The sequence below is a fragment of the Cibotium barometz genome, chromosome 56 (genome assembly GCF_041138505.1).
Source record: "Cibotium barometz isolate CiBa-2024 chromosome 56, ASM4113850v1, whole genome shotgun sequence".
Lineage (NCBI taxonomy): Eukaryota > Viridiplantae > Streptophyta > Polypodiopsida > Cyatheales > Cibotiaceae > Cibotium > Cibotium barometz.
In genome coordinates, this window is record NC_141101.1 from 4,129,716 (window position 1) to 4,152,604 (window position 22,889).

Genomic DNA, 22,889 nt, shown 5'->3' on the forward strand with positions numbered 1-22,889 from the left:
CAGGTTGTGCCTACAGATTTGAGTCTTTTTCTCATCATTCAATAAAGCAAATTGTGGGGGCTCTGCAAAGGGTATTTGGGACCCAATCGGGTGTACTATGCCTTATTGTCTCCTTTCTCTCTCTCTCTCTCTCTCTCTCTCTCTCTCTCTCTCTCAGATGGAGGTACCTCCATAGTGTACCTTCCAGTTCCAGTTTCATTTTCTAGGTGCCAGTAGTATCATCTTTATTTTTCATTTTCTGGGGTTTTTTTTTTTTTTAATCCAGACATTGTATCAGATCCACCATGATGTAACTTTTGGTCTCATAGGTCATTATGGCCTTTTGAAGACGTTAATATAACATTTCATTTCATTTCATTTCTCACCTTACAAGGATGCAGATAGAACACAGGAAAACATACATGCCGAGAGTCCTACAGGCCCGGAAAGAGGGCAAGAGAGCATTCTATCGCGATGGCCGTGTCATCATCGATGGCAAGGGCACCGATTAGCGCCAGGCGGCCTATGGGACCGGCGGCTATGGAGGATCCAGATTCACAGACACACATAGCAGTTTGGAACTGCAATGGAGCACTTTAAACACATCCTGGGAGGATGGAGGAGGTCATGGAGGGACGGGACATCATACTACTTACAGAGACGCACCAGAGCCCAGAGAGGGGGCTACCCAAAGTAGAGGGCTATCAATGGGAGTTTACATACAGGGGGACCACACAGCAGAGCACATCGAGAGGATATGGAGGTATAGCGGTACTCTTCAAGCGAGAGCTACAAGAGCGCCTATAGGTGGTAGCACGTGACCAGGAGGCTAGATACATGTGGATTAGACTGCGGCTCTCAGCAGACAGGGTGTTATACATTGCTCTATGCTACTTCTCTCATAGAGGATCGAGATATGCTATGACAGCAGAGGATGAGAGTAGAGGCGAGGAGGAGGACACAGGGCCATTGGGAGAGTCACCATATGCAGCCCTTTCAGATGAGATCATACACTACTCCAACCTGGGGGGAAGTCCTCCTTATGGGGGACTTCAATGCACGGACACAGAGCCGACAGTGCGACATTTATGATTTCGAGCACCCGAGGTGGTGCACACACTAGAGGTGGACATAGGAGCCTGCAGGGTGTCAGAGGACATGGGGCCGGATAACACCAGATATGGTCATCACTTACTTGAGTTGGGAGCGCGACACCATCTCGTTATTTATAACGGGATGAGACAGTGGCAGGATTCAGGAGCACTGACATGCTTTCCACGATCAGGGGGGGTAGCACAGTGGACTACATCATGGGGTCTATGGAGACCACACAGGCAGTGACATCTTTCATCATCCCCCCCCTGTCCTATTGGTGCGGATCACACGTACCTCTTCCTGTCACTGGCGAGCTCCACACCAGCACCCACACAGCCCACACAGGCATCGCATACAACCTTCTACTTCACCCATGACTTCGCAGACATATATGAGCATCATGTATATGACGGGCTATTCCAAATGGATCCCCTGTCACCTCTCGACACACTCACCACCAGCTATCATCTCTACTACATACGGCTGCCACCCGCAGCTTCCCCCATCATACACACATTGCACATACAGATAGATCTGGGAGCATGCCCCAGAATCGGTGGTATGATGTCACGTGCATCCCGCACTTGGATGCCACGTAGACATTTCTGTACAGTAGGTGCAGGACCTGGGATGGTGAACTGGTCCCATGTGAGCCCAGTCCGGGACGAGTCAGCCAGGGATCCATCTCAGTCGTCCAAGGTCATGTGTGCAAAGTCCTGCACAAGAAGCAGTGCCAGTCCGCGCTGTGAGTCTCCCTCTGGAATGATGTCAGATGTGCTGAGTATCTGGTTTGCAACTGGATGCCAGGCCTCTGTAGGCATGTAGTTTGCATGTAGAGATGGGGCCAGCCCATAGGGCTACCCCAGTGCAAGGATTTGCATTTGCATACTTAGTATGGGCATGGGGGAGGTATAGAACCACCCCCAAGGGGCCAGGAGGGCCCAAGATATTGCCCACCAGCCAAGGCATGGGCTGGAGGGGCTGTCGGCCAGCAGTACTACTGCTGGACAGGCAGCCGACCAGGTCTAGTACCCTACCCTCCTAGTCGGCCAGGTGTAGGGAGCTGTCCCACACCTCTGCGCAGCATGCCCAGCAGCCAGGGTGCTGCCCAGAAGCATGCGCAGGCTGGACAGTGTCTAATATAGTGTGAAAACACTTTAATGATTAAACTCAGTCGTGGATGCTCCCTGAAGCCAGCCGACTGCATAAAGTAGAGGGTATAAATACCCAAGTCATAAATCATTTCACTCATCTCATAATTCACCAAGAGCTCCAAGCAACCAAGGGCCAGGACAGCCAAGAACATTGCTAAAGCAAAGGGGTGAAGGACTGAAGGTCAAGGGCAGGTTTTCCAGCCAAGAAAAGGTCAAGTACTTTGTATTTGTTTCAGATTTACATCATTCTAATAAAGCAAATACACCATCCGTGGTGGGGGCCCTACAGAGGGTAATTGGGACCCAATACTGTGTCCTTCTCCATCTCCCCCTTCTCTCTCTATTTTTCTGCACATCGTCTTTCAGTTTGTGCGTTAATTCCGTCGCGAAAAGAGTGCTGTTTTCTGAGTTTTGAAGTACCGATCCTTCTCCGAAGCTTCCGCATGTTACAGTGGTATCAGAGCTCACTTCAAAGGACAAAGATTCAGCAAGAAAACCAGAAAATTTTTTCGCTCGTGTGGTTGGTTTTTAGACACCGGTGGACTACCCCTTTCGGAGTGACTCCTGTCCCTCGAAGGACGGTTGGTTTTTAGCCTCCGGAAGCCTCCGGAAGTCTCCCACACAGATAGTGGATGGTCAGATTGCGTTCAGGAAAGGAACTGCATTTTCCTGCTATGGCGAACTTCGGCGACGAGAGAGAACCAGAACCATGGGACCAGAGTGCACCAGGCAGCCCAGCCAGGGCACCCGGCTTGAGTGTACAAGACATGTTCCAGCAGATGATGCGAGCAATCGCAGACCAGACAACCAAGTTGGATGAGCAGAAGGCGCGGATTTTGGCTCTGGAGGAGCGTTCTCGCTCTCCAACGTCGCGTTTTCCATCTCCTCCTCCCTCTCCTTCCGTACCCCAGATACCAGATCCTCGTCACAGGGACCCTCTCGAGGGGTCACAGCCGCAGCCAAGCTCCTTGCTTGAGATGCAGTTGCGCGCATTGGAGATTCGACAACGCGAAGACGACGCCATGCGACGAGTGGAACACGAGCGTTACCTCAGAGCCTTGGACGCCAGATTGACACCGGCGGCGCCCTCGAATCATTTTCCCGAGAAAATGAATTTCAGTAAGTATAATGGTAAACTCGATCCCACTACTCTGTATTCATGGTTACATCAATTTGAAGCTTACTTTGCCGCAGTTAGGAAATCAGATAATGACAAAGTGATCTTAGCCAGTTGGTACTTGGAAGGTGAGGCCATTCCTTGGTGGACTCAGTGGGCTCATGCCCACACCAGATCAGGTATGGCAGCTTATGGGTGGGACGAGTTCGTCCGTGACCTTAAGCAGCGGTTTTTACCGCCCCACTACCTTGAGCGACTCGAAGACGAGTTCAGGGGTGCGCGTCAGAATGCACAACCAGTCCTTCAGTTTGCCAATAGAATTTCGACCTTGTGTCTACAATTAGGCTTATCTGATGCGGACAAGAAAGGGCAGTTTTTGTATGGCCTGGACACGCAAATCCAATGGGAGGTGCGTATGTTTAGGCCAGCCACCTTTGAGGACGCACTCTCGCTTGCGCAGAGTGCAGAGATGAAACACAATGGTGGCAAGCCCAAGACTTCCCAGCCGGCTTCTCCAAAGGCTAACACCTCGGGGGGCAAAAGCCAGAACCAGACGGGGTCCTCCCCAGGACAGAGCCCGGGAGCCTCTGGCTCCAAGAACTCGAACAATGCGTCTAAGCTTACTCCAGACCAAAAAGCGGAGGCAGGCAAGACAGGTGGCAAGTTGAGTGCTGAGGAGCTTTCTCAGTACAGGAAGGAGGGTAGATGTTACTTTTGTCACACAAAAGGACATACTTCTCGGGATTGTCCGAAGAAGCCTCCAAAGGCCGCCGCCGCCTCCACAGCTTCCGTGGTGAGCACAGCTCCCCCACAGATCCCAGCGGCTACCCCTACTTCTTCAACCCCCGGTGCTTCAGTTGGAGCAATTATTAGCCGGGGGCTCGAAGATAAGCAGAAGGGCGCCCATGACCAGGAGTATGAGCGCAACGAATTGCTCAAGTCCTTTGGCTACATAGGTGGCCAAAGAGTCATTGTCTTGTTTGACAGCGGCAGCACGGAGGATGTGATCACGGAAGAGGCCGCTAGGCGTGCCCGTTTCGAGCTAACTCCGGTGGACAAACAGATTGAGGGTTTTAGCACAGGTATGACAACGAGCGTCAAGTATGAAGCTCTAGGTGCTAAGTTAGTCATTCAGGGCATAGAGTTTGTGCGTGACTTTATGGTTGCCCCTCTTGTAGGAGCAGACATAATTTTGGGTATCCAGTGGTTTCACAAGTTTCTTCCTGATGTCAAGTGGGACAAGCACACGTTCCAGATTGATCGGAATGTGTCAAACACCCCGGTGACCATTAAGTGTGAGCCAGGTATTCCAAACTTTCCGCTCATAAGCCACTTGCAGGCTAAGCGAGCAGTTAGGAAAGGCACACAGTGTGCGATGATTTACATCCAGACAGCCCAAACGATGGCCAGTGCTTCCGAGAAGTACTCGGTTCTCCATGAAAAGTTCCAGAAGATTTTTCTTCGGGACAGTCTCCCTCCCCAGCTTCCCCCGTCCAGACCGGAGGATCACAAGATTGACCTCCTCCCAGGCTCGGAACCCCCGAGCAAGTTTCCGTATCGCCTTTCGGAGTTGGACCGCCAACTCCAAGAATTGTTGCAAGCTGGCTTCATCCGCCCCAGCGTGTCGCCATTTGCAGCACCGATCTTATTTGTCAAGAAGAAAGATGGGTCTTCTCGGTTGTGTGTCGATTATCGTGCACTCAACAAGCTGACTATCAAGAGCAGATTCCTGATGCCTCGAATTGACTATATTCTCGAGAGGCTGAATGGAGCTAAGGTGTTCTCTAAATTGGATTTAAAGAGTGGGTACCACCAGGTTCAGATTGTTGAGGGGGACATCCCCAAGACAGCTTTCCGTACAGAACGGGCCCACTATGAATTTGTGGTCATGCCATTTGGTTTGACGAACGCCCCAGCTACATTTAACCGCATGATGATGCGTATTTTCCGGGAGTTGATTGGAGTGTGTGTGTTCATATTTCTGGACGACGTACTCATATTTTCAGCTACAGTTGAGCAGCATGACATTGATGTGGAGAAAGTTCTTAAGTTGCTGGAAAGCAATGAGCTCTATGTCAATGAAAAGAAGTCAGAATTTTATCTGTTCCAGGTACATTACTTGGGATATATAATCAGTGCCGAAGGCATTCGACTTGATCCGGCTAAAGTAGCCGAGATTGTTAACTGGGAAGTACCTCAGACTGCTTATGACATTAGATCATTTGTGGGTATATGCCAGGCATATTCCACCCACATTGACAAGTTTTCTGATCTCTCGGCAGACCTCACCGATCTGCTAAAGGGAGTGAAAACAAGGAGGCAAAAGATTCGAATGACTCCACGAGCGTTGGAGGCATTCCAGAACCTCAAGGTGGCTTTGTCAGAAGCGCCTTGTTTAGCCCTTGCCTCGTGGGACGAACCGTTTCAAGTGATCACCGATGCGAGTGACATCGCAATTGGAGGTGTATTGCAACAGAATGGTCATCCAGTAGCTTACATGTCTCGTAAGTTACTACCCGCCGAAAAGAATTACTCAGTCTATGATCGTGAACTCCTAGCAGTCATTCAGGCCTTGAAACATTGGAAACATTTCCTGTATGGCCGTGACTTCGAGGTCCGCACTGACCATCAGGCATTGCGCTGGATTCAGACGATGCCAAGTGCACAGTGGAGTGATCGACAACACCGCTGGAGTCAGATATTCCAGCAGTTCGGTGGTATGATTGAGTACCTTCCAGGAAAGGCCAATCCAGTGGCCGATGCTTTGAGCAGGAAGGGACAAGTATCTGCGATTCAGACCACTAGACTTGACCTTGTTGGTACAGGACTATAAGACATGAAGCACACGTACGCGGATTCCGAGGAATTCGGTACTCAGTGGGAACAGGCATTGGATGCCACAGGACCATGCCATTTTCTGATACGCGATGGTTGGCTTTACTACAAAGGCCGACTGTGTGTCATGAAATCATTCCGGGCAACTCTTCTCCATGATGCCCATGACGCCATTACAGCTGGTCATAGGGGTATGAATTCGACTTTGGAGAAATTAGAATGGCAATACTATTGGCCAAAGATGAGGCGTGATGTGTTTACATATGTACAACGCTGTGACATTTGTCAAAAGGTGAAAGCTCCTCGTGGAAAGAAGATAGGGTTGTTACAGCCTTTGCCAATTCCTGAGGGTCCTTTCCAAGACATTTCGATGGACTTTGTCACAAATCTGCCTCCCAGTCCGAGTAAGCGTAATACACAGTGTTTGACTATTGTAAGCGTAATACACAGTGTTTGACTATTGTTGACAGGTTCAGCAAATTTGTGATGCTTATTCCTTGCAGGGCCAATGTGACCGCCGAGGATGTTGCCCAGCTATTCATTCGGCATTGGTACCCGATTGGTGGGATTCCTAGGACCATAGTGTCAGACCGAGATGCCAAGTTTACCAGTCATTTTTGGAGGGCATTGTTTGATAATTTTGGTACTAAGTTGAATTTTTCCAGTGCATTCCACCCACAGACAGATGGCCAGACAGAGATATACAACCAGTTGGCCTTTGATGTGCTGAAGTGTTATGTCCACGATCAGCAAGGTAAGTGGGAACCGTTTTTGCCTTTAGTTCAAGCTGTTTTAAATGACTCTTTTTCTTCAGCTATTGGCAGGACTCCATATGAGGCAGCGTTTGGAAGGCCTTTCCAGTCGTTGTTAACCAGGACTTCGTCTTCAGTACCAGAGGCGAACAGAGTGACGGAGTCTTACCAGGAGATCCTAGAGTCCGTTAAAGACAGATTGGCTAAAGCGCAAGAGGCCTACACTCGACAGGCCAATAAAGACCGAAGGGATATGAAGTTTTCGGAAGGAGATTGGGTATATCTTCGGATTATGAAGCAAAGATTAAAGCAGGTGGGTAAGCGATGCCCAAAGTTGTCTTTCAGGAGCTTCGGACCATTCCCCATCCGGAAAAAGATTAATGAGGTGTCTATGCAGTTAAAGCTACCTCCGAGTTGGACTATGCACGATGTATTTCATGTCAGTTGGTTAAAGCCATATGCAGGTCCACCCCCTTCAGAGGTCAAAGACGAAGCGGAACCAGACATCATTGATGAAGCAGAAGTAATGGTTCCAGAACAGATCCTTCTGCACCGTTTCAAGCATGGCTCAGGCCGAAGACTACGACAGTTCCTCACGAAGTTTCAGGACCGAGGAACTCATGAAGCGGTATGGCTCGACAAAGAATTTTTCGAGGACTATCCGGCATTATTGACGGATTATTTGGAGGCTATGCAGCTTCCGTCAAGTTAAGCAGAAGGGGATGTCACGTGCATCCCGCACTTGGATGCCACGTAGACATTTCTGTACAGTAGGTGCAGGACCTGGGATGGTTAACTGGTCCCATGTGAGCCCAGTCCGGGATGAGTCAGCCAGGGATCCATCTCAGTCGTCCAAGGTCAGGTGTGCAAAGTCCTGCACAAGAAGCAGTGCCAGTCCGCGCTGTGAGTCTCCCTCTGGAATGATGTCAGATGTGCTGAGTATCTGGTTTGCAACTGGATGCCAAGCCTCTGTAGGCATGTAGTTTGCATGTAGAGATGGGGCCAGCCCATAGGGCTACCCCAGTGCAAGGATTTGCATTTGCATACTTAGTATGGGCATGGGGGAGGTATAGAACCACCCCCAAGGGGCCAGGAGGGCCCAAGATATTGCCCACCAGCCAAGGCATGGGCTGGAGGGGCTGTCGGCCAGCAGTACTACTGCTGGACAGGCAGCCGACCAGGTCTAGTACCCTACCCTCCTAGTCGGCCAGGTGTAGGGAGCTGTCCCACACCTCTGCGCAGCATGCCCAGCAGCCAGGGTGCTGCCCAGAAGCATGCGCAGGCTGGACAGTGTCTAATATAGTGTGAAAACACTTTAATGATTAAACTCAGTCGTGGATGCTCCCTGAAGCCAGCCGACTGCATAAAGTAGAGGGTATAAATACCCAAGTCATAAATCATTTCACTCATCTCATAATTCACCAAGAGCTCCAAGCAACCAAGGGCCAGGACAGCCAAGAACATTGCTAAAGCAAAGGGGTGAAGGACTGAAGGTCAAGGGCAGGTTTTCCAGCCAAGAAAAGGTCAAGTACTTTGTATTTGTTTCAGATTTACATCATTCTAATAAAGCAAATACACCATCCGTGGTGGGGGCCCTACAGAGGGTAATTGGGACCCAATACTGTGTCCTTCTCCATCTCCCCCTTCTCTCTCTATTTTTCTGCACATCGTCTTTCAGTTTGTGCGTTAATTCCGTCGCGAAAAGAGTGCTGTTTTCTGAGTTTTGAAGTACCGATCCGAAGCTTCCGCATATTACATATGATGATGAGTGCAGAGAGCTATATAGACACCTCCGTGCCCAGAGAGCACTGGGGACCATCACAGAGACAGGAGAGACGACAGATGAGGATCCTCACACGCCGTAAGAGGCGTGCATATGAGGAGGCACAGTACTGGGATATATACCACCTTCTCATGAGCAGAGATGCAGCCACTGCATGGCGCAGGATGAGAGAACCTCGCCCTCGTACCCCGATTGAGGATCCACACACATGGCACACATGCAAAGAGCCTCTACCATATCCCTCAACAGCCGCCCATACCACAGCCAGGAATCCCGCCCTACCACCTCTACTTTCTTTACCGCCTCAATGGTAGAGAGAGCTATCCGCCACTTACACAATGGGAGATCAGCTGACCACACATGTATACAAAGTGAGCATCTTATTTATGCAGCTGACACACTGGGACCCTTTGTTGCTCACCTCTTTAATAGGGCACTAGTGGAGGGCCTACCAGCTGAGTGAGAGCGAGAGGAACAAAGTCCTTCGGCAGGATTTATGGCAGCGATACACTCAAGAGACTTGGATTACACCCCAGTCAGCCTCTACCGCCGAAGATGCTATACTACAGAGATCAGTTTATGCGTATCTTAGCGGATGGATTCATACAAAGACCTGGATACATGGATGTGTACATGCCTCACAGTGCCCGAGTGGTGATTGGCCAGCTCAGAGTGTCATCACACCAGCTTGAGATTGAGGCAAGTAGAGCAGCACGGATCCCCGGAGCAGAGAGGATATGCAGACTATGCCAAGAGGAGGTTGAGAGTGAGGAACATTATGTATGCAGATGCACAGCATATAGTGTCATAAGAGAGAGATACACCACCATCTTCAGTGGACATCCCTCACTCCGCCAGATCATGGAGTCCGCAGACCAGCATAGATTTGGCCAGTTCTTGCTACTAGAGACACAGCACCACAGAAAGACACTGCTACGGACTCATACCACAGGCAGAGGTGGGCGACAGCTCCAACTCACTGATTTCTTCCAAAGATCTATCCCAATGCCTATTCTGACAAAGGAGGGGGTTACACTTTAGCGCACTGCGGACCTCCTAGCAAGACGGAGACCGAAAGCACCAGGCTACCAGTTGTCACCAATTGGCCGACCATTTGGTCCGTCTCCAGTTTTTGCGTCTCGTTCACTTGAGGCCAGGCCGGTGTCTCGTGTGAAGAGGCCAGTATTTTGCTGACATGGACGGGAGCCAGACTAGTGCCACCCGTGTGTTAGCAGGATGGTGTCGTATGGACGGGAGCCAGACCAGTGCCACCCGTGTATGACCTGGACTGTGTTCGACCCATGGGATTGTCACACCATGGAAGAGCCAGTATTCGTGCCGTGTTTTGCCTATGGGACTGTCACACCATAGGGAGACTCGTGCCTGGAACTGTGTCTTACCTATGGGACTGTCACTCCATAGGAAGACCAGGTTTTTATGTTTTTATGTCGTGCCAGTTTTGTGCCGACAGATATTTTGTACTTGTTCCATGAACGGGAGATATGTCCATGTTACTATTTGCACATGCACACATGATTTGCATGTTTGAAACTGTTTTCGCATGACATGTATTTGTGTGTTTGCCTGCTTGACGTGTTACTTACTGAGCGGGGACGCCTGCCAGTGAGTCGTGAAGTCTGCTCTGTATTCTGACAAGTTTTGGTGCATGTGAACAGGTGGTAAGTATGTCGCACATGTTGTTTTAATGTTTCATATTCTAACCTTTTATTTTATAAGGTTAGGTGTTCACATTTATTTAAAAGTGGGCACCCCTTTGGGCACCCACTTAGGGGCCAAGGTGGGGAGCCCCACTTTAAGTGAGTGTGGGGGTGGGCATGGTCACCTACCCACACTAGTCCCCCCACATGCATGCGTGGAATTCACTAGAGAAGACTCCACTTTAATTTTATAAAAGAATACCTCCTCCTTCAAGCGCGGATCATCACCACCCGCTTCTATCTTGCGTTTATTCACCATCTCTCTCTCTGGCGCATGTTTTTCATGAAGGCGATTGCTTCAGTACCCTCTGCTGCTGGCTGCGCCTGCCTCCCTACAGGTGGCTGAGTATTGTTGCAGGTGGCTGCATCTACACCATCTTCTCCCCTACAGGACAGGCTGTGCACGTATACTGATTCTGTGCGCCTTCATCACCCTGTGCTTCATCACGTGCTGCCGGTTGAGCCAAATCAAAGGCGGCTGTTTATGCTACTGCAGGCTGCGCATGAGCAATTACAGGCGGCTGTTTACTCCACGCTACCTTCTCCTGCAGGCGGCTGTCACCTCCACAAGGCTGCACTGCTGCGGCTGCTCCCACAGGCGACTGAATACTAGCAAACTACCCTTTTTCTCTTGCAGACAACTGTGTATATGTACACTCTCTTCATAACAGGCTGCTCCTCCACACAGCAGCCAGGTCTCTCTCTTCCCTTGCAAGTTGGTACTCCTCCTCTCGCAGCAGGCGGCTGTGGACTTTTGCGGTGAGGTGACACATCTTTTCTACTGGCGTTCTACAAGGGGACTTCGCATCTCCTGGGTGGCTTCATCATACCACGGGTATTGGTTCTCTATCAGCTATCCACAAGTAAGTGAATTTCAGATTTAAGTAAAGTATTTTGTGTTTAAATCTGGTAAGGGATTCCCGACTCCCTATACGGCCAACACCCGTTCGGTGCCGGGTCGTCCAAGCTATATTGGCGAACCTCGGTCCAAAGGTGCTGAGATCGGGAGAGCCAGGCGTTAGTACGAGAGCGCCTGTTTGTGCGTGGTCTCGGAACACCAATGAGGCGCTCTCCGCGGAGTCCAGTGAAAGCACAGGACCGTAGAGATTGGACCACACTAGTGGTTGTTCTGCTTCGAGCATCTACTTCGAAATACGACTTCGAGTCTATTTGTTTGGTACTGTTTCATATGTACATGGACATCATCTGGTTCTTGGAACCCATGGAGCATTGTATTCATTAAATACTCCCAATAAATATATCATATATTGAGGAGGGGGTCGGCCCGTTCCGGCCCCAATGCTGGTGTCCATCTTTCCATTTCATTTCATTTCAATTTCAAGTTGTATTAAGTTGTCCATTTCAAATTTGTGGTTTTAAAGTTGTGCTATTAAGCGTGTGGGTGTCCAACGGAGTCTTTCCCACTTGACGGGATCGGTTTCATTGGTATCAGAGCACGGTTGTTTCCCTCTTCCTAGTGGGGAAACGAACTTGTGTACTGGACATCCCGCTTTTAGCAAACTTAAAACACAATGGACAGCCAAGGCAACCCTTTGGAAGTGCCAAATTCGAGGGGTCCATCTAGTGCCTCTCGTGGGTCTGATGCCCTGCGAGGTAGACACAAGCCCCTTGAAAGGGTCATTGATAGTGAATCAAAGGGTCAACTGTCTCCAGGAAAGACAGTTATGCTTGAACAAGAGCCTGATGCTATGAGGGCTGAAATGGAACATATGAGAAAACTTTTGCAGGCTCAAGAGCAAGAGTTAAAGTTTTTGCATGAAGATCCCCATCTGCAAAGTGCTATTGAAGCCAGGAAGGCTGATGCTATGGTAGATGTAACTTTTGAATCAATGGCTCGTGAAGTGGGCAAGAAACCAAGGGAATTGGCACTTGCCTACCTCCTCCGCAAAGGTGATATCAAAGAGGGGGATGACGGAGAGCTGAAATTCAGAAATCCACCTCGTTTGAAGCATGGAGATCCCGCATCCCAAAGGCTGAAATCTTTTATGCAAAAGGAAGAGGTGACAGTCACCTCTCGACATGCATCTTCTCCACAAGGCACTAAGCCTGATAGATATATGTATGCCAATGCTCATGGAGGGCATGAAAGTCACATGCATGCAAGACATGTATCTCATGGTGACAGGTCTGCTTCTAGAAAAATTTTGCCTTCTGAGTTGTCTCATGGAGAGACAATGCCATATGCAGGTAAGTCACATGCATCTGAGTTTCGAGTTCGTGGAGCACATGCCACCGTGCCCCATGAAACTTCTATGATGGCCCATGGAGCCCATGCAGATAGGGCTGCCCCGTTGGATAAGGGGAAAAGAAAAAGAGAAGACCATGAGCCTCATGCCAGGAAGCTCAAGGAATTCAAAGCAGGTGACAAATCTGTCAAATTTGATGCTTTTCATGGTGAACATGATGCTTCTAAGGTGTTAGCGTTTGTGGCACAGTTCGACATTGCTTTTAGCGATGAGGACTTTACAGAAAAGTCAAAGGTGCGCCATGCTAGCATGTTTTTGAAAGGGACTGCTGCTCATTGGTGGATCACTGAAAAGATCACCAAGGATCCCATCTCCACTTGGAAGGAATTCAAAGACAGATTTTATGCTCAGTTTTTGCCACCAAATGCGGAGCAAACTCTCACTCAAAAGTGGGACAGGTTGGAGCAAAAAGATAATGAAAGTGTGCAACAGTATGTTAACAAATTCTGGAAAGTGTTGCTGGAAGTGACTCCCTTCATGCAAATCACTGAAGATGAAAGAAAGAGGAAGTTTCGTTCTGGACTTCAACCAGCATATCGATCGGGAATTGAATTGCACCCGAAACATACGTTGCAACAGCTCACAGCTTCTGCTCTTGCCACGGAGCAATTGGTGCTCAAGATTAAGCAGGATCAAGGAGGTTTCAAGGGAAAGGACAAGGCTGTCCCAAATCAGCAAAAGGGTGGACAGCCACCTAAAAAGAACTTCCGGGAGCCTTACAAGGGTGGTAAAGCTGAAAATAACACATCTAAAGAACAGGGCCCAAGGAAGAACAAATTCGGCTTAACCCCGGAGCAAAGAGAGCAATATGCCAAGGATGGAAAATGCTTTTCTTGTGGTAGCAAAGACCACATGTTTCGACAATGCCCAGATCGCAAACCAAAGCACGAGGACAAGCACACCAAAGCTAATGTACATGCAGTTCCTGATGTGCAAGGAAATACATGTCATGATGCAAAAGAGCGAATGGTTTGCAAGGCTTGGGGGCAAATCAAGGATCAGCCCGCACTCTTCATGTTTGATGACTGTGCAACAGACAATTTCATCTCTATGCAAATGGCAGCTGCATTGGGAATTGAGGTTGAAAACATGGGACCTCAGATTGAAGCCGAAGCTGCATTTATTGGTAAAGAAGTGCAGGTTAACCCTTTGATAGGGAAGTTGCGCATCCATATCCAGGGCTACCTTGATAATGAGCATTTCCTAGTTGCTCCACTGAATGGATGTGATGTATTGTTGGGCAAGCCGTGGCATCATAGGCTTGAGCCCCGCAAAGGCTACAAGTCTAATATGATTTCTTTTATGCATAAAGGCCGCATGCATTTTATTGATGCTGGCAAAGAAGGGGATTCCATCCCACTTGTATCACACATCCAAATTAATAAAGCAATGAAAAAGAGTCTTTCTGCGTACTTGGTTTTTGTGCGTGATAGTCTTGTGCCAAATCATCAAAATGTGGATGCTATGTCTAATGATAGGCTGAATTTTCTTAATGCATTCAACGACTGTTTTGCTGACTCGTTGCCAGGTGAACTACCTCCCCAAAGGCCTGAAGATCACCGCATAGATCTTGTGCCAGGTAGTTCTCCACCTAACAAACCCACATACCGAGTGAGTGCTGCACAACAAGAAGAAATCATGAAGCAGGTAAACCAGCTTTTAGAGAAAGGTTTGGTTCAACCCAGTTCCTCACCTTACTGCTCTCCTGTGCTTCTTGTTCAAAAGAAGGACGGATCATTCCGTATGTGTGTGGACTATAGAGCTTTGAACAAGCTTACCATCAAGAACAGATTCCCAATTCCACGTATTGATGATATCTTGGATAAGCTTGATGGCTCAGCTTGCTTTAGCAGACTTGATTTGAAGAGTGGCTATCACCAGATACGCGTGGTGCCACGAGATGTCCATAAAACTGCATTCAGGACAGCCTTCGGATTATATGAATTCTTGGTAATGCCTTTTGGTCTCACCAATGCTCCTGCTACATTTAATCGAATGATGGATAGGATATTCCGACCCCATCGCAAGTTTACAAGAGTCTTCTTTGATGATATCTTGGTTTTCTCCAAGAATGAGCAGGAACACAGAACTCATTTGGTCACAGTGTTCGAAGAGTTGCGGAAGCATAAACTTTTCGTCAATGCCAAGAAAAGTGAGTTTTTCCTTTCAGTGATTCATTATCTGGGACATATTGTATCCAAGAATGGAGTTACAATGGATCCTGCAAAGATAGAGACCATTCGAAATTGGCCCGAATTGCAAAACGTACATCAAGTACGTAGTTTTCTCGGATTATGTTCGTACTATAGGCGTTTCATAAGGCATTTTGCTATGATTGCCACTCCTCTACATGATCTCACGAAGAAGAAAACTGCTTTCAAATGGACTTCAAAGGAACAGGATGCTTTCTTGCAGCTCAAGCATGCGATCATATGTGGTCCAGTATTGATTGTTCCTGACTTGCACAAGTCATTCCTGGTTGAATGTGATGCTTGTGGTGATTGCATAGGAGTTGTCCTAAATCAAGAAGGGCATGCAGTTGCATACGAGAGCCGTCGTTTGCATGATGCTGAGCTTCATATGGATATCTATGAGAAAGAGCTCTTGGCTGTAATTCACGCCTTAAAGATTTGGAAACATTACCTTCTTGGGGCTGAATTTGTAGTCAAGACAGATCATCAAAGCTTGAGATACTTTCTATCTCAAACCAAGCTTTCAGAGAAGCAGATGAGAATGGCAAATTTTCTTTCCATGTTTCATTTTCAGATTGTGCATATTCCAGGAAAGAAAAATGTGGTGGCCGATGCACTATCTAGGAGGCCTTATGTTGCTGCAGTCTCAGTGGCCTCTCATGGAGATTTATCTGCTATGAGAGATTTGTATCATTTGGATGCTGATTTTTACCATATATGGACTGATTTAATGGCTGGTCATTCACATGCCTCTTATGTTATCAACGAGGGTTATCTCATGAAGGATAATTGCCTATGTGTGGTAAAGGATTTGCGCCCAAAGGTTATGGACGAATGTCACGCTCCACCTTATGCTGGTCATAGAGGTATTATGCCTACTACCCGCATGATTCAGAGGTATTTCTTTTGGCCGAGCATGCGTAAAGACATTGAGGCTTATGTGCGTGCATGTATTACTTGCCAAAAGGTGAAATTTGACAGGCACAAGCCTCCAGGTTTGCTTCAGCCATTGCCTATTCCCTCGCAACCTTGGGAAAGTATCACGATGGATTTTATTATGGATTTGCCTAGATCCCAGCATGGGAATGATGCTATTTGGACTATTGTGGACAGGTTTAGCAAGCAAGCTCACTTCTTGCCCGTCAAGAAAACCATCAAAGCTGATCATATGGTAAAGCTTTTTCTTGCTAATATTTTCAAGCATCATGGTATGCCTAAATCCATTGTTGGGGATAGAGATCCCAAGACTACAAGCCTATTTTGGAGGGCTTTGTTTGATAATATGGGTACTAAACTTGAGTTTTCATCAGCTTATCATCCCCAAACGGATGGCCAAAGTGAAGCTGCAAATTCAGCCGTGTTGGATTTGTTGAAGTGTTATGTGGCAGATCAAAAGACTGCATGGGAGAAGTATCTTCCACTTGTTGAGTTTGCCTACAACAATACAATCCATGCTTCCACAGGCAAGGCTCCGTTTGAGATTATTTACAGCAGAGTGGTCTTGCCACCCATCCTTCATACAAAGGATGAGATTTTTGCAGCTGATGAATATGTTCGTAACTTGGATGTTGCCTTTGGTCAGGTGCGGACAGCCATTGCAAGATCTCAGGATAAGCATAAAAGGGCTGCTGACAAGCATAGAAGGGACATGGAAGTCAAAGAAGGTGATTGGGTATTGCTGAAATTTGAGAAGGCTAGGCTTCGGAAGAGGCCAGGACGAGAAGGATCATATCCTAAGCTTTCTCCTCACTATTATGGACCCTTCAAGGTGATTCAGAAGATCAATGAAGTGTCCTACAGGCTTGCTCTACCTAGTCATTGGAAGATTCACAATGTTTTTCATGTGAGTCTATTTCGGAAATATGTGGGGCCAGATCCTGAAGAGCCTGTCACAGAAGATCCACCAGAGATTGAAGAGCTTGAGGAAATCCTCCAGCCAGAACAGATTGTTTTTCACAAGGAGAGAAAGCTACCAGCAGGAAAGCTTTCCAGGAGATACCTTGTGAAGTTTAAAAATTATTTGCCCATTGATGCCAAGTGGGTAAATGAGGATTATTTTGCAGATTATCCGCAATTGTTGCAGGCATATCTTGAGGCTTTTCAATTGAGGTCAACTCTTTAGAAGCCCGGGGGGATGTCACCAATTGGCCGACCATTTGGTCCATCTCCAGTTTTTGCGTCTCGTTCACTTGAGGCCAGGCCGGTGTCTCGTGTGAAGAGGCCAGTATTTTGCTGACATGGACGGGAGCTAGACTGGTGCCACCCGTGTGTTAGCAGGATGGTGTCGTATGGACGGGAGCCAGACCAGTGCCACCCGTGTATGACCTGGACTGTGTTCGACCCATGGGATTGTCACACCATGGAAGAGCCAGTATTCGTGCCGTGTTTTGCCTATGGGACTGTCACACCATAGGGAGACTCGTGCCTGGAACTGTGTCTTACCTATGGGACTGTCACTCCATAGGAAGACCAGGTTTTTATGTTTTTATGTCGTGCCAGTTTTGTGCCGACAGATATTTTGTACTTGTTCCATGAACGGGAGATATGTCCATGTTACTATTTGCACATGCACACATGATTTGCATGTTTGAAACTGTTTTCGCATGACATGTATTTGTGTGTTTGCCTGCTTGACGTGTTACTTACGGAGCAGGGACGCCTGCCAGTGAGTCGTGAAGTCTGCTCTGTATTCTGACAAGTTTTGGTGCATGTGAACAGGTGGTAAGTATGTCGCACATGTTGTTTTAATGTTTCATATTCTAACCTTTTATTTTATAAGGTTAGGTGGTCACATTTATTTAAAAGTGGGCACCCCCTTTGGGCACCCACTTAGGGGCCAAGGTGGGGAGCCCCACTTTAAGTGTGTGGGGGTGGGCATGGTCACCTACCCACACTAGTCCCCCCACATGCATGCGTGGAATTCACTAGAGAAGACTCCACTTTAATTTTATAAAAGAATACCTCCTCCTTCAAGCGCGGATCATCACCACCCGCTTCTATCTTGCGTTTATTCACCATCTCTCTCTCTCTGGCGCATGTTTTTCATGAAGGCGATTGCTTCAGTACCCTCTGCTGCTGGCTGCGCCTGCCTCTCTACAGGTGGCTGAGTATTGTTGCAGGTGGCTGCATCTACACCATCTTCTCCCCTACAGGACAGGCTGCGCACGTATACTGATTCTGTGCGCCTTCATCACCCTGTGCTTCATCACGTGCTGCCGGTTGAGCCAAATCAAAGGCGGCTGTTTATGCTACTGCACGCTGCGCATGAACAATTACAGGCGGCTGTTAACTCCACGCTACCTTCTCCTGCAAGCGGCTGTCACCTCCACAAGGCTGCACTGCTGCGGCTGCTCCCACAGGCGACTGAATACTAGCAAACTACCCTTTTTCTCTTGCAGACAACTGTGTATATGTACACTCTCTTCATAACAGGCTGCTCCTCCACACAGCAGCCAGGTCTCTCTCTTCCCTTGCAAGTGGGTACTCCTCCTCTCACAGCAGGCGGCTGTGGACTTTTGCGGTGAGGTGACACATCTTCTCTACTGGCGTTCTACAAGGGGACTTCGCATCTCCTGGGTGGCTTCATCATACCACGGGTATTGGTTCTCTATCAGCTATCCACAAGTAAGTGAATTTCAGATTTAAGTAAAGTATTTTGTGTTTAAATCTGGTAAGGGATTCCCGACTCCCTATACGGCCAACACCCGTTCGGTGCCGGGTTGTCCAAGCTATATTGGCGAACCTCGGTCCAAAGGTGCTGAGATCAGGAGAGCCAGGCGTTAGTACGAGAGCGCCTGTTTGTGCGTGGTCTCGGAACACCAGTGAGGCGCTCTCCGCGGAGTCCAGTGAAAGCACAGGACCGTAGAGATTGGACCACACTAGTGGTCGTTCTGCTTCGAGCATCTACTTCGAAATACGACTTCGAGTCTATTTGTTTGGTACTGTTTTCATATGTACATGGACATCATCTGGTTCTTGGAACCCATGGAGCATTGTATTCATTAAATACTCCCAATAAATATATCATATATTGAGGGGGGGTCGGCCCGTTCCGGCCCCAGTGCTGGTGTCCATCTTTCCATTTCATTTCATTTCAATTTCAAGTTGTATTAAGTTGTCCATTTCAAATTTGTGGTTTTAAAGTTGTGCTATTAAGCGTGTGGGTGTCCAACGGAGTCTTTCCCACTTGACGGGATCGGTTTCACCAGTCTCCCAGACTACATCAAAGGGAGATCACAGAGATACGGGCTCGACATCAGCACCATATCCAAGAGCGGCTAGCTCACTTACACTCACACCTGGAGATCATGCTCCGAGGTATTTTTGCCTCGCCATCAATCTGCATTGCATTCTTGTATACCCTGCGCATATAGGTTGCATACTGAGCCTCTGGCAGTAGTGCTCCATCCATCACCCCCCCCCACTAGCTCAGTACTTTCATAGTTTACTTCATGTTCATTTTGTCCTTTTTTTTTCTGGACATCCAGAAGACATTGACAGCTGTACATTGATTTGTCTCATAGGTCGTGTTCGGCCTCTAGTAGACGTTAATACAGCTTTCTCTCTCTCTCTCCATTTTGCGAGCTCAATGTCCCCGACCCAGAGCATCAGGACCCTCCACTACACACAGACAGATTCGTGAGGATTGCTGCTATTGTCATTTGATTCTCACCACCTATGTGCAATGGCGGATGTAGACTATGCAGGGGTAAAACCCTCCAATGGTTAGTACAATCTAACTGCTTCCCATTAGAGGCCTTCCAGTGTTTTGTTATAATGTTTTCTCTCTTCTCGGGATGATACAAGAAGAGTCAATATTGAAAACCCAACTAAACCAGTAAAAATTAGGTAAATGGGTGGGGGTTATGGCTCACCATGACAAACTCTACAAAAGCAATCCGTGTTGCATGATGGTAATCCCCTAATAATCTCAATCTTGCGACCTGTCCCATTCAAAATGTTGAATGTTAGATCAGCATTCCTTCAACGACAGCACTGCCCAAGAGCCTTTAAATCTAACAAGCAGATGCTCAAAAAACAGAACCTTTACCTCACCACATAATGTTTCAAAGAAAACCTTGACCTCAGTCTGAGACACCTGCATTTGAAAGTGAAATAATATGTTCCAAAACTTGAGCTTAACCACATGACGAAACGAGAAACAACCTTGCATGCAGCTCGAATCTACAGCTTCACCTTTTTGTCAATGTTGGCACAGTAAACCGTCCGTGCACACATTTCAAGTTCATCTTCAGACTGCTAACAGAACAAGTGTGTAAGCAGCCAACTATCACATCATATCCTAGCAAAGCTTGCACAAGTACATGAGGCAGATTTTCAGCAAATAAATGATGCTACAATAACACAAACTTTACTTCTTACCCTGGGAAGAAAAGTTGGATTAACTGGAACTATTGCAGTTTTGGAAGGTAAGACTCTAACAGGATAATAGCCCAGCATGGTTCCCGCAAGGCTCAATGCTGCCCGAGCTCCCTCTGTGCATTCAAACCATAAAGACCCATGGTGACATGCCAATTCAAACAGCTGAAGCAATGGACATTTAGCAAGCTAGAATCCAGCACTCTCAATGTTGTTGTTTTTTTGGCGCTTACCTTCATCCGTAAACTCTACAAAGGCAAATCTCAGCACAGAATTCGGATCTCCACACACACGGCAATCCACAACCTACAAGACAGTGAAAACAAGACGCTGCTCATGATTACCAAGGGATTCTGTGCACAACCCATATGCCCAAAAAGGTTTCAAGACCAACCTTTATGGAAATCCTCAGCAAAGAGAGAAATAAAACCAACCTGGCCACAAGTGATAAAAAGAGCTGCCAGTTGCTCCTCGGTGACCTAACAGAAAAATCAAGATAAACAGCACACAATCGATTTGCATTTAATAACGTTTATGTTTCCCAAAGCAATTGCTTTGCTGTCAATTTCATTTCCCAAAAACAAATTGTGCAAAAACAAAAGAATACATCAAGAAGGTCAAAATGTTTTTTGTGCTAAAATGTTCCTTTAATCAACATATGTATATCTACATAACATACATGTGTGTGTGTCCACTCCTTTCCCCCCTCTCTTTTTTAGCTTTCTTTGCATTCTATTTCAAAACAAACTAATAGTGATGGTTTGACTCTCAAGTCGGGTGCCCACGCTCAAACACTGCCGGTTGCTGGTGCATGCACCATGGAGCTTACCTGCTGATCGATGTCTGAGACATAGACGGTCCTCCTGATGCTATCGTCCTGCTGTGCTCTGCTAGTTCTCAGGCTGACCCGACGCTTTCCAGGGGTGGAGCCATTGTTTTTCTGCTGCAAAATGGGGGGAAAAGGACAAGTTGCATACTCATGAAAAGAGAAAACCCTAAAATTCTTCTTCTGCGGTAGGGTGGTGTACGAGAAAAAAGAATTTGCAGAAAATGATGGAAAAAGAAGTGCATCCATTGCTCTTCTTCTGCAGGATAGGGATTGTCAGATAAATAAAGCCTTTAATGAGAGAAGAGAGGGTACCTTACGATTGCTGCCTCTAGCGGATGCGTCAAGGTTTCTGTTGTTGTTGGATGAGGGTAATGGCGACGGAGACGATGAAGGGGGGAAAAACTCCTGTGCGAGCGGGTTGAGCTTGGAGAGGAGATCTTGGAGTTCGCGCATGTCACGGCTGAGCTGCTGCTTCTGCTTCTGCTTCTGCTTCTGATCCTCCGAATCGCCACCGCCATCGCTACCTGCAGGCTGTAGAAGCTGATCTTGCCCTCGCCGATGGTGATGGAGAAGATGATGCTGTTGGTGCTGGTGAAGATGATAGTTGTGCTGCTGCTGCTGCTGCTGCTGGAGTTGCAGAAGCAGTTGCTGATGTTGCTGAAGGAGATGGTGTTGCTGCTGATCTTCGAGATCTGCTTCTTCAAGCGAGAAATTCCGCCCTGAAGCGGTCTCCATGCCCAATGCGGCACTCTCGACCACAGCCATCGCAGGATAAGCCGAGGGCAGAGTGCAGAACAGAACAGAGCCAATTTCCAAAGTAAAGCAGGTAATAAAGGAATGGAAATTCTTAAGGCTATGGCTATGGCTGGTGGGCAACTGTCAACGTCACCTTCTCCCTGTCCGAAAATGAATCCAGAGTGGTCAGTCTGAACGCCGCAGACTGTCTTGCCCGGACACCGTAGTTTGTCCGAGCTCGTGTCTCCCACGGTGATGCCGGGCGCCCATGTCCCAGGAGTAACCAAGAGGTTAGAATATATTACTTTTTTTTTCCATGAGTCGCACACGGGAATTTCACCGGGCTACACACACACCATACTAACCACACACACACCCGAGTACTACTATTAGGCCTTGCACCACCCAATATGTTGGTTGCTATGCCACATTAGTAGCGTTCGAGGTCACTACTCAAACCCAGAAAAAGGCGACGCGGAGGTCTCCTTTTCTTCAAGGAATGTGGCCATTTTTCTGTAGTGGTCATCTTAAATCTTCTTCTTGCGAGACAGAGGGTACTTAAACACATGCCACGTGGGTAGATTCAAACCCAATACCTCTCATTAGGGAGGCATGGGCCCTGCTGCTGAGTCGTAGCTCAAGAGCAACCCATCCTAAATCTTGATGAAGAGAAAGCTCTTTTGAGCATTAACACCTTTTTTTTGTGCAAGTGGGTATTGAAATTACATAGATTCATGTTAGTAACACATGGTAGATTAGGTCATCTCTCTCTATTATGTATTGAGCATGAAGAAGAAAGGCGTCTAAAGAAGAGCTTGTCGTAAATAAGGTTTCTCATGTTTGTTGGTCATTAAAAATCATGAAAGTCATGACATTTGATGATGAGAATGTGCTCCATCCTAGATGTTGGCCATGAAAGTGTTCACCCATGTTACTTGAAGCATGTGAACTTATTAATAAACTCAAACAATCAATGTATTGATGAATTCCAATGAGTAAATAAGATAAAGTCTTGTTGGAAAGTGTAAAGTGCATAAGCTAAAGTGTAATATGA

At 47.6% G+C, this 22,889-nt stretch overlaps 1 protein-coding gene across 3 annotated transcripts in view; it reads right to left on the reverse strand.

Moving 5' to 3' along the window:
* The window catches only part of LOC147606810 (polyadenylate-binding protein-interacting protein 12-like), a 39,601-nt gene extending 17,490 nt beyond the window's left edge, over positions 1-22,111 (reverse strand). For 2 of the 3 annotated variants that reach the window (XM_086791058.1, XM_086791059.1), the window contains exons 1-8: positions 21,413-22,111; positions 21,101-21,214; positions 20,706-20,750; positions 20,505-20,577; positions 20,275-20,387; positions 20,089-20,148; positions 19,943-19,990; positions 19,767-19,835 (exon numbers count right to left, since the gene is read on the reverse strand). In XM_086791058.1, the coding sequence (XP_086647184.1) occupies positions 19,767-19,835; positions 19,943-19,990; positions 20,089-20,148; positions 20,275-20,387; positions 20,505-20,577; positions 20,706-20,750; positions 21,101-21,214; positions 21,413-21,865 (975 nt within the window). In that variant the 5' untranslated portion in view covers positions 21,866-22,111. The remainder of the gene's footprint in view (positions 1-19,766; positions 19,836-19,942; positions 19,991-20,088; positions 20,149-20,274; positions 20,388-20,504; positions 20,578-20,705; positions 20,751-21,100; positions 21,215-21,412) is intronic. The other variant, XM_086791060.1, reaches the window with a different exon arrangement.
* Positions 22,112-22,889: the final 778 nt, after the last annotated feature.